Source organism: Wasmannia auropunctata, unplaced genomic scaffold (assembly GCF_000956235.1).
Source record: "Wasmannia auropunctata unplaced genomic scaffold, wasmannia.A_1.0 LD336116.1, whole genome shotgun sequence".
Classification (NCBI taxonomy): Eukaryota; Metazoa; Arthropoda; class Insecta; order Hymenoptera; family Formicidae; genus Wasmannia; species Wasmannia auropunctata.
Genome location: NW_012026774.1, coordinates 2,700,519 through 2,713,069, shown reverse-complemented (window position 1 = coordinate 2,713,069; position 12,551 = coordinate 2,700,519). Strand labels below are relative to the sequence as shown.

Here is a 12,551-nt window from a genome sequence, read left to right as displayed (position 1 = left end):
CGAATCCCCCGGCGTGAACCTCATTCGACGGAGATTCGGACACTCGCGCGTCATCGCGCGACTCGTGCGTGAGTAAAAAGTGCGCCGCGCGATACGGCAAGGATTTTGGTCCCCATAACTCTTCGCGATCTCCGTTCGGTTCATAACAAATCTGTAACGACGCACGATTTTCAAACGCCGAGATCTTATAATCCGCGGATTTTCCACATTTTCACGCGATCCCGCTGCTTTAATCTCGCCCCCCCCCTCTCCTCTCCCATCGTCTGCCCCTCTCTTTCGGATCGGCTGTCGAAGAAGAGAGACACGCGAACGTTTTCGCCGGAGTGTTTTGCTTGGCACGCGAAAGCGGGCGACGCGCTCGATGGGAAAATGCATTTAACGCGTCGCAATTTGCATTTGATTACGCTCAGGCGGGATCCAGCCGTCCGTATTGTATGCGACGCGGCGTAAGAGAGTAATTCTGTCGCGTCTCTCGCGCAATCCGATCCGGCGCGTTAACTTCGCGATTAATATGCATAGCGATATTGACGATCGAAACTCAATAACAGGGGAAAAAAAGGAGATGAAGTAATGATACACGCCACGAACATTATGATCGTACGTAATACCTTGTTTTTTCTTCTCCGCGCGGCGACAAAACACTTGACAATGTCGCCGGATCGTACGCGCATTATTGTCTCGCCCCGCGGGTTTCCCTACAATTTTGTAATAATAATCTTTACGACGCGCCGCCGGCTGCTCTCGTGCATAATATCTGCTCATTTTTATTTTTTTTTTTTTTACAGTTCTGTCGAGCACATCTCATGGAGCTGCGCGAGATTTATAACGTTGTTGATCGACGCCGTTTTTTTTAACGGGAACAAGGTAAATATCAGACGTTAACGTCTACGTCAATATAGTTCTTTATAACTTGTTACACATACGTATACACACGTACGTACCATACATAAACTGCAATCTGGAACTATTTACGCACATAATGATCGTGCACTCTCCAGTAGTGAGCTTCGCGTTGGTACACGCGCGCGCATGTACCGAAGCGATGAATCAATAACGAATCCTCGATTATACAAACCACAATTACTCGATCATTCGCGGCTGATAAATATAGACGAATTAGATTAATTACAGCTCGGTTACTCGCGTGTAATGACCGCGGCGTGCAATGAATTCATTTACGTCAAATGACACACCAATGGATCTTTATTGCCGTGCGGATCGCCGTTGCTACTTGACAGCGTGCGCGAACGAGCAGAAAGCATCGCGCGAGCGCTCGATCGTTCACGATGATTTACGAGGGGACGCGCTCGCGCGCGCAAAAGTCGCGATTTTTCCCTTGGCATTGTTAAAAAGCGTTTCGCGATCCGCGAGCGGGCAGACTGACGTATGTTATTTATCGCGTCTCCGCGTAAATACGCGCTAATCAACGTCATCGAGCGAACACTTATCGATGCCGCGCCGCGAAATTTTTCGGCGTCGCTCTCTTTCTCTCTCTCTCTCTCTCTCTCTCTCTCTCTCTCTCCTCGATTTTCTTATTCGGATTACCGTCACCGTCGTGCGACACGCAGATAACGAATCGCGTCACGTCGCCTCGGCCATTTTGAGGAATTGATTAACATTTCGACCGATTATAGTAAGTGGTCTTATTTATGGAACGACGAACCGTGGTGCTATATTTACAACGCAATAAAATGAGAGCACAGCTTTCTTTTTTTGTAAACGGATTTCCATTTCCATTTGAAATATATTCCCACGTCAGTCCCCCTATTATAATATTTATTATGCATTCCCCTCGTCTGTAAAGATAGCACTACAATTGAATCCGTTAAATTTATCAGAAAAACACGTACAAAGAATTCACACAAAGGACACGCTAACATACGTCTAACTGATTCCGCATTGACGCAAGATCACATTATTTTAACTCGCGTATATATGTATAAGTTCAATGAAACGTCAATCGTAAATAGCACTACTGCGCGAGCGACGCGATATCAAAATCGTATAACGGTCGGCGTTTGGCGTAAAATGCGAGTTACAGGGAATGTACGAAGATACGCGTGTGACTCCGTCGAATAATTTATTATTGTATTTCCAGTTCTCCTGGCCTGTCAATTTTCACTTAGCGCGGCGTAGTGGCTATCGATCCCCCCGCGGGTCCTTCGTAATAAATCGCATCGCGGCAGAACTCGAAATAATCCGCCGACTAAATCTGACTGTCTGTTCCGAATCAGTTCGTTCATTGAGTTATATCGTCAAGGCTCGGAGTTAAGTTTAGCTAACTAAGTACGACCGTCTGATCAATCCGGAGCTCAAAGCGTATAACTATACGTAATATCTTACGAAGCTTTTGCGGGAAGTCCCGTTTTTCTAAACAAATCCGCGTATGAATATTCTCCTTCACGCGGACGTATATATATTCTGAGAAAGGGAAACGGGGGGGGGGAGGGAAAAGAATTTTATCGAGAAATATATATCTGTCTCTCAAATATACACTTGTATTTGTGCTGCAGCAGACCTAATATAGAGCTCGACACACACACTCTCGAGAGCGCCTGGTGTCGGTTGCGTAACAGAAGGAAACTCAATTCCAGAAGCGATTCAAACGCGCGATGAAAAAGAACCGTTTGTCATCAGCGGCATCGTTCACCGAATTCCATTGACGTGAGGGTGGCGTTAGATACACACACTCGTGCGAGAGAGGGGTATTCAGCGAAAAGGAAACCGCCGCCCGTCATCGACGCGTGACACTTCCACGTGCGCGACACGATTCTTTTTTCCTTTCTCGATCACCTCCCCCTGCCCCCCTTCCCGCCCGCGACACGTACGAAGGTGATCCTCTCTCGCTCCCCAATTCGGCTCCCGCCGAATCGAAGGTGATTGCCGATATAATGGATATAATGACGTCCGCGAGATATCGGCCGCCGTCGCCGCCGCCGCCGCTGCACTACATCTCGTTCACTTCGCCCGCAATTGAAACGGTGTTAATTGCGCCCGGCGTCGCGTCCATCGGCATATACGAACACACACCGGCCGGCCATTAGCAGTATTTGCGTCGCGAGAAACACTTCACTCCTGCGTCACGTAATAATATATCTAATGGCATCGCGTGTTACCCAAGACGAGTTTTCTGCCCATCCTCAGTTTATGCCACGGCAATAAATGGAGCGCGTAAATGCCAAAAGCCACGCGGTTAAAGGAGCCGCCTCACGGTTTACAGCCTCGATTTAACGCCGCAATAACGCATTGAATCACAATGTAGCCGGCGCAATCGATTCCTTCTATTATTTTTTTTTTTATGCACCGACAAGCGCGCAGCTGGTGACTCAAGAGTCCGTAATTCTTCGCAATATAGCGCTCTCCGAAACAAATCTAAATTTAGGTTTAATCTAAAATTAATTTATAAATAAAAAATGTATGTGGTAAACATAAAAATGTACATATTAAATATATACGCACGCTCGCGTACGTGTTGTAAGCCGTATACTTTGATACACCCTGAAAAAAAAGTCCAGCATAATAATAATCAAGCCTAACAGTTATGGGGCTTTGGTGAAACAGTTTCAAATAAATATTTGATTAATATATATAATCAAAATGCTATATAAATATCAACAATATTTGATAATTATTACCAAACGGCTATTTGCTGGTTATTGTTATTATGTTTGATAATATTAATTAAATGTTACACCAATATGCTATAAAAATTGCATTAGGTATAGCTATATTTTGTTATTACGAGACTTCTTTTTTCAGTGCACCAGGCGCTCGCAAGTTCTTCCAACTTCGTTCCATTATTTTTCATGCGGCTCAGACGACTTAATTCCAAGTTCGTAATCTTCAAAGTGCTCATCCCCGAGTAAATTCGAGCAATCAAGTACCCGGTATCAGATGGCACTTTGATGTGCCAGACTCTCGTGACTCGAATCTCCTTCACTTCTGCATTCGCCGTTTTCTCGGTTATTGCAATCCGTTTCAATTACACCGTACGACTCTCCGCCGAACTCAGATGCGTCACAGCCGCGGCGCGGGCACAAGTGCGCCAGTTGCGTCACACACACACACACACACACACACACACACACACACACAATACAATTTTGTTTACCGCTTATTCATTCCGACGTAAACTCGTTATTACACATGCGCATTTTTTTTTTTTCGTAAACAGAAAAAGACCGAAATAAAGTGCATCGGAGGTGCGACGTTTCAAAGCGTCGTTTTAATTACAACAACGTGTGTGCGTTTGCGTTAATGCCTCGCGCGCAAATACAATCTCGCCCCTCCCCCCCTCCCCCTCGCGTTATTCATTTCGCCAATGAATTCTATTATAACATATAGCATTTCCAATTTTCCGTAACGCAATATGCACACGTGCGTAGAAATAACAGAATTTCGCGGATATTATTATACTTTGCATTATTGATACAGTCGTTGTATTTTCACGCATGAAAACACAGGATGGTATTGCATGCTGTAACTACATCCTTTCAAGCACGAGTGAGTTACCGTCATTATATGCCGCTTATTTAATTCTAATTCGGGGGACGGCGATTAACAGTGACAACCGCGCGCGTCTTTGCGAAAGGCGAGCGGCGTTTCAATGTCCAAACGACGATTTCTTCGTGCCAGACATAATTTAATCTCAAATTGCACGTTAAGAGTCTGCACATACGAGAAAAAAGGAGGAGAGGGAAAGAGATGGCCACGTGTATGAACGTTCGTCGCGACATTTTCGGCCAATTCGCGAGTTCCATCCGATAAATGGGATAATATGCCGGATTTACGATTCGTCGCGGTGCCGCGGCGGGTGCGATAAAAAGCGTCCGTCGCACGTCGCGGAGCAACGGCACGGTCGTTAAAAATCGACGATAATTTCCTCCCCGTGCAATAACCACGGAGAGAAATAATTGCGTCAGTGGCCGCGGCGGCGGAACCGTTACGAGCGTCCTTCGCGGCGCGAAAGCGTCGCGTGCGCGCTGCACGCGCGCACGACTTCCCGCGAGTGTGCACGTTATATACGCGTTATCTGTCGTCGAATAAAATTGCGAGCTATCGACGTGTAATAATACCGGTGTGACTAATACCCCTCGTAATCCATATGACACGATAAAAGCAACTTTCCCGCTCTATCGGAGACCGCGCGGTCCCGTAACTCCCGCAACGATGTTACACACATCGCTTTCCGAGAATCGCATCGATGCTATACATTTCCCGCGATACACGCGTCGATAGAATTCGTCATTGTTGTCATTAGCTTTTAGAACGTTTATAATTATTCGTTTATAATTATATTATATATAATTTAATTATGTAATTAATATACACCGTATCATATTATATTTCGTGTTTAATTATTTCATGTGAGTAATTTTCTATTTGAATATCCATTTGAGCGTGCAATTCAACGCGAAGCCCGGATGTACGGTCCAAGAAAGCGAGCAGCATACGAATACGAATGAACGCGGCTTTACGGGAACGTCTCGGCCGTATCACGTAGCAAAATTTGTTAATTGAAGCGACAATAACTGGAATTGACCGAGTCAGCACAGTTTAGCGAATTGAAGTAAATGAGTGAAATGAGGTGTACAAGGGCGCGAGGCGAAGTTTACGTTATCCGATAACGTTTCTATTAATATATCCTTATTACATATCGTGCGTCTCCGTAGTATTAATATAAAATATCGCGACGTACATGTATGTAGGAAATTGTAAAAAAAAGTGAGAGAGAGAGAGAGAGAAAGAGAAAGAAGAAGAAGGAGAAGCAAAAGAGAGAAGCGGACGAGTATTTTTTTATCGTGATACATTTCCGCGTAGGAAATAGCAAGACAAAAGCGAGATACTTGACGCCGAATTATCGGACGCGTGGCCGACCTAAATAGCGGTCGCTCTCCTAAAAATACACGTTTCGCGTCATATGGTTTATTCGCTGAACGTCCGGTTTAACGAACGTTTTGTTACCGTACAAAAGCCTGCATTAGTACGAAAATATCGCGCGACGACATACATGCATGCGCGTTACGTACGTACGTACGTATACATGTTATATGCACATAGAGATTACACCGCGCGAAATTCCGCCGCGCGCGAACATAATAAACCTCATCGTTGTGCTCGCGAAGTTACGCGGAATTAAATTTATCGAATACGCCGGCGTCGCCATCCTGGTATCCGCGGGCGCGTGAAACATTTCGCGCCGTGCATGTGTGTACATGTACATACAATGTAACGAGATATGCATTTAAATAAGAAAAATATCCAACGCAATAGCGAACACATTTTTGCGCAACCCTCTGTGCGAAATCGCCCTGCGTTTCGCTGAAAATAAAATTTCTGTTTTATTCCGCGACGCGCGAACGAGAAACGTTTTAATGACGTACGGGGGTTGGGAAAGAAAGAGAGAGAGTGTCTGCGTTGTCCGACAGCTTTAAGTACGCGTGCAAATAAGTAATGTGTAAAAATAACGAAATATATATATATATATATATATATATATATATATATATAAAAGCCACGCGAAAGGGAGAAAGAAAGATAAGAACAAACATAAATATTTATGAATTGCACATGCCGCTATTGCGCGTTAGTAGTAATCTCTATTCCCATTGCAATTTCTATTATTTGATAAAAAAAAAGTCGCGATGTACATTTCGCTTTGCGATTTTATCGAAACGTATTCCTTTCTACACACGCCATCGTGAAATACCGCCGGAAAAAAAGGACGGTTGCAGGATAATCTGATGCGAGAAGGAGAATCCTCTTTATTGCTGAATAGATGGGCGGTCTGTAGGTACAGCTCAATCACAGTTAAATCCCCCTCTGAATCTTTAACTTTGCCGTGCGCAACGTCGGAACAGATTGACCATCTTTATCGCGAAATCTCTCTCTTTACTCTCCGCCGAATATAGACACTAAATTCCGGTTAGTCGGATAAACACGATGATTCGGTTTACCGATGCTTTATTAATGAGCCCGCGTGTCGGCAACGCTAACACACAGATCGGGATCACGTTAATGAACGTTACATCGCACGCTGTCGGCGCTCGACAAAGGAACGGACGAGTCGGGCGGGAGTACCTATAAAAATCGTTTCCTTAATTATTCGGCGATTAATCAGCCAAATATATCCCGGGGCGCGGAATGAAAGAGAAACAAATAAATTCCCCCGCGAAAATACTCGCGGCCTCGTGTATTCGTTGCAAATTGCCGCAAAGTGTCGGGGACGTCTGCTTATTTTCGCCGAGACTTCGATATTAGGAATTCCGCGCGATAGCATATTAATTGCGCTCTTGACGTGCGGATCCCGCGACGCTAATAAAAGTAACTTCACTTACACAAATAGCGCGGTTACAATTAATTTTGAACATCACCCACCGCCACTATGCGAATTCTATATATATAGATCGTGTCGCCTTCTTCGTTTCGACTTGTATGTCGAAATCTCAACGCCGACCGCCTGTGGCGTAAATATATAAAGTGCGAAGTGAACGCGGATCGACCTTACGTTGAATATTTTCAGCATCGACGGATTCGCATCTGTTATTATTTATACATTAATGCCGTGCGCGAGGAGAGAAGGAAAGAGCGTATCGAGTGATATCGGCGATATTAATGGCAATCCGATACCGAGCGACCAAAACGGTTCCGCGGTATCGAGGGGCCAATCTCTTTCGCCGTATACGAGTGCGTCAGAAAAGTTCGCGATTCTCTTATCGGTTGTTCGCTCGATTAACCATATAGCGAGCATGAGAATTGACAATCAGCGTGATGCGCTGCGTGTTTCTCTTTTCCTCTCTTTCTCTCTCCACCTTCTACCATCTGTGCCGTCATTTCATCCGAATTTCACGTAAGTCGAGGCTGACGCACGGCTCGAGTCAATCAAACATCGGTCCACGTGAGCAGTGGGATGATCGGCAAATTAACATAATCCGACGATTCTCCGTGGCGGCGAAGTAGAAAAAAATGTGGCGCAAATTCGTGGGCCGCTTGGCGTCTCGAATGTCACGCAAATGCCGGCGGTTTCACGAACGATTAATTCAAGAATTTGACACGGTCGAACGATCGCGGAATGTTACTGAACAATTATCGTCAAGTTTTATCGATGACGAGCCGTCCTTGTCAAGATTGTCAAGGCGCGCGAGCTTCTTTTTCTTTCTGTGACGATACCCGATACAACAGCGAGTATCGGCACCTATCGTGTTCTACCCGTTATCATGACGTACATCACGAACATTACGTCACATATATATTATGGTAAAATTGTTATCTCGCTGTTGTTATTTATTTGTACGGTTGTACAGTATCAGATCATTTGCGATAACTGTATCTCGCGTCTAGAATGTCAAAATACATTGTCTGTCTCATACGAAATGCGTATACATACACTTCTATAAAAGCGCGTGCACCCAGTCGCGTCCAAGTAGAGGCACAATGAAAAGTTCTGACGGTAAAAAAAAAGGGAGTGCTAATTTCGCAGAGAGCGATTTTTTTTCCAGATGCAGGAAACGCGCAGTCGTGAAGACGTCCAAATGAGTAATGTCATCGGAGGAATGCAAGGTTTACGGGGGAGTTTCGGTGCCGCACGTGTTTCTCTCTCTCTCTCTCTCTCTCTCTCTTTGCGCACATGCAAATAATTTCTGTTATCGCGCCGCGAAAACAGAAGGAGAAACACACGGCGGTCCGTGCAGAAATCTTTTTGCGGCGCTATGTAATGCGTCAACGAGATAATCGCTCGCGGCCCCGAAAGCGCGATCACAGGGATAACGAATAATTTATTTAAAAATAAATAAATAAAATAAAGTAAAAAAAGTCGTTCGATTATTATATACGGGAGCACAGTCTTGGGATCTTGTCGAAGGGTAAATGCATCGCCACCGGGAATAGAATCAATCACCGTCGACGAAGTGCATCAAATGCCATTCCGCGTTCTCAAGCGCGCTCTCCTATCCTACAAAGCGAAACGATAAATTGCATTTCGCGGAACATGGGGTGTAGCGGCGGCGGCGGTTCCGTAATCAGGCAATCGGCATCGAACATCGTGATTGCGCGCTGAAAGCTGAAGGTAACGAATTTAGGCGGTTTTTTTCCTCCAACCGACATTTCTCTCTGCCTTCCTAGTCCCTTCTCTCTCTCTCTCTCTCTCTCTCTCTCTCGCCCGCGCGCCGGAAAATTCGCAATTACGTAACGTTACTCGTCGGATGAGGGAAGGAGAGGGATCCCATCTCGCTGTTCGTCGCACTTCGATGCAGCTGACGCGATCGCCGGTGCTCTTTGCCGTGTGTATCGCGATAGCGTGCCATAAATCGCCGCTGTATCGACCCTGACGATGCAGATTGCTTTCTGATACAATGCGAGTCGCGCGGACGGAGGGGCGGAAGAACGGAGACTCGCGTAATCATTGTTGTTGCCCGAGATGACCGCGATCTCCGCGCCGGTTTCGTGCGTTACGTACGAACGCTGCTCCCGGCTGGCCGATAACGAGAAATCCACGTATATTCCACGTAGAAACGATCAGCGACTCGAAGCGGCCGAGAATAATGCATGCGCGCTCTAACGATTTTCGATACTCTCCCCCCCCCCCGCGATTACCTATACAAATTCGTAAACACTCATTCATTTCAAGCATTACGAGAAATGAAGGAGAGAAAGAATATATATTTGTGATAAATAAATGATAAATTAATTGATGTAATTTGACGATTAAATTGATCGAGGGGTCTTCTACCGATAAAAATATTTATAAATATAATAAATTTACGTATGGCGGAGAGAAAAATGTTGAAAATGAGAGAGAGAAATGACGTAACGCGGTCGGCACACGTATAGCCGCGTGATTTGTTCGAATTGAAATGGAGATATAAAAGGTAAAGCGTTGCTGAATTATTTTCGCGGGCTCGGCCTCTCAATTACGGCGGAGCTCTACGTCAAAGAAGCCACTGTGAATCGCGATGATGAAGTATGAATACTTCGCGGGCGCGCGCGCGCGCGCGAGTTTACATAACGAACTAACGATAAACGCGTCCTTTACGCGAAAGGCAACCGCGAGCGGCTCGGATTATGATGGAGGCGGAGACGTCGAAGTGGATCGCGGCGCGACACGCGAGAGATTGTATACCAGCTAAATTCGTCATCTCCAAACTTGCCCGTCACTTCCAAAATAAACAGTTCGAACTCGCACGCGCGAACCCGTCCTTGGAGCCATCACGGGGGAGTTCCGTGTGCGGCTTTCCCGCCGCCGCGAGCCTCCTCGGCGTGCCCGGGAAATAACTCTGAATTCTTTATGCCCCATGCATCCCTCTCGCCGCGGCCGCGGTGGTTTTCTAATTACATATCGCGCGCCGTCTGCATTTGTCTGAAATCGATTTGTCTGTCGATCGCGGGGCACGATAATCCTATATTGAGAGACAAAGTTAGACGGCAGGATTTACTCTCTCGCGTATAGTTACAATCGTATTATGTCGTTTGCAGATTACTATAGTAACCAGTAATCCGGATAATAATGCACAATGCACAGGTGGAAACTCACCAAGCACGCCTACGCGTGGTAACGTAACAAGCTCGGAAGTGGCCTAAGCCGAGAATAGAGAGAACTCGAGCGCGGCGGAGTTGCGGGACTCTTCTTCAGCGTTAATCGCGGACTTAATTATACCATTACGACATTATGCAATTTTGTCGCAAGTGGATATTTTACTTTGCGAATGGAAATACCCTACTGAATATTATTCCGTTCCGACCTTGACAGCGATACAGGCTGCGAATCTACGCGGCGGTTATCCTCTCCTAAAAATCTACAGGATCGATACTTTCTCTGATATAAATTAGATTATCTTTTCTTTTTTTATACGGGATTTCGTGGAGCGCTCAAGAATAGGTCGAGTTTTAGGAGAGACCTCGCGTCACGTGCGGAATTCCACCGCAAGCGCGCGCGATAAGACGACACATTTACGTCACACTCACCGTCTTGGAGGACAGGCAGGCGTCGTTGAGATAGAGGTGATGGGTCTCCCAGCGTCTGAGGAACTTGCTGGACAGGATCTTCTTCACGAGGGTCCGGGTGTGATTCAGGTAGCACACCTGTATGTCGCCCTCCTCGAGGGGCTTGAAACGGGGCCCGGCCGGGCCCGGACTCGGGCTCGGGCTCGACGAGCCGCTGGCCGACGAGCAGCCGGCGCTCTGCCGCTCCAGATTCGGGCAGGATCGCGCGGCCGGCAGGCACCCGGACGCGTCCAGACCCTCGGGCTTCAGCGAGTCCATGCCCGGGCTGCTGTCCTCGCCGTAGGAGCTGCAGGTGTCGGCGGGCGGTGACTCCACGCTCGAACGTAGACTCGCGCCGGACGACAGCTGTGGCGAGCTCGTGCTGGTGGTCTCCTGCCGCATCGTGCCGCCGTTCACCGACAGGAAGTCGTAGTAGGGCGCCGTGGAGGTGGTCAGGCCGACAGTGGACGCGGCCGCGGGGCTGGACGGCAAGGACGAGCCCTCCTCCGTCTCGGTCTCCGGGCAGGCCTCCTCCTCGTCCTCCTCGTCGTCGCTGAAGCCGTTCTCCAGGGATGCTATGTCGCCGACGGATGCGGCGGCCACCTGAGGGCTCTCGATCACGTCGATCTGCACCGACGGCGACGAGACGGTCGTCGCCGTGGCGTTGCCGCCTTGCTGCCCCTCGTCCGCACGTGGGTTCCTCGACGAGGACGAGGACTCCGCCGTTGACTCGCTCGCGGGCGAGGGTGACGTCGAGGTGGAGCGCGCCTCGCCGTTGCTCAAGTTCGTGGAATCGTTGGAGCGAAGGCGCAGCATGAGCTTGCGGCGCCAGCTGTTGCCGTTGTTGTTCGACTTCTTCGTCGGCGACGGCGGGGAACGCGCGGTCTGATGCAGACTCTCGTCCTGCAGAAGGATCTGTCGCTCGTTGCTGGTGCCGTTGTTGCCGTTCAAAATCACCGTTATGCCGCTCGGCGAGGTCAGAGCGTCCGCCGCGGGCGACAGGGGTTCGGGGTCGAGGTAATCGGCACGGATACCCGGCAGAGTGTCCGTGCTGCTACCGCCGGATATCGAGGCTTCCTGGTCGATGTATCTGATGGAGGAGTTGGAGCCCTCGCTGGTCGCCTCGGAGCCGCGTCGGTTGCGCTCGCTCGCGTTGGCCGTCTTGACGGTGGGCGACAGGATCGCGTCGGTCAGCGAGGACTTGCTCTTGCCCGTCGACAGCGACGCGGCGGACACCACGCCACGCGACGATCGCGTGAAGGGGCTTTGGAAGCAAAACATTGTGCGATTTGTAGGCGGACGCGTAGACAGGACTCTTCGACGTTCCTGCAGATGAGGTTGACGCAGAGGCTGATTGGGAACGGCGAGGATCGCGCGCTCGAATGAATTGTCTACGTGGTAGCGAGGTGTATGACGTCGTCCTCCTCGTTGTAGCTCGTATCTCCTCGTTCCAGTCGTATCAACATCAGCCACGCGCACGAACGATGAACGCCGACGCGACCGGATAGATAGGAGTTTACGCGCTATATCTGTTTTTCTGCCTGAACTTTCTCGCTTCTCTCTGACGCCCCTCG

At 48.1% G+C, this 12,551-nt stretch overlaps 1 protein-coding gene across 1 annotated transcript in view; it reads right to left on the bottom strand.

The window, feature by feature from the left end:
• Nucleotides 1-12,258, bottom strand: part of LOC105462851 (C-Maf-inducing protein-like) — a 30,760-nt gene extending 18,502 nt beyond the window's left edge. Inside the window, exon 1 of the mRNA XM_011709712.1 lies at nucleotides 10,960-12,258. Coding sequence (XP_011708014.1) covers nucleotides 10,960-12,258 — 1,299 coding nt within the window. The remainder of the gene's footprint in view (nucleotides 1-10,959) is intronic.
• Nucleotides 12,259-12,551: the final 293 nt, after the last annotated feature.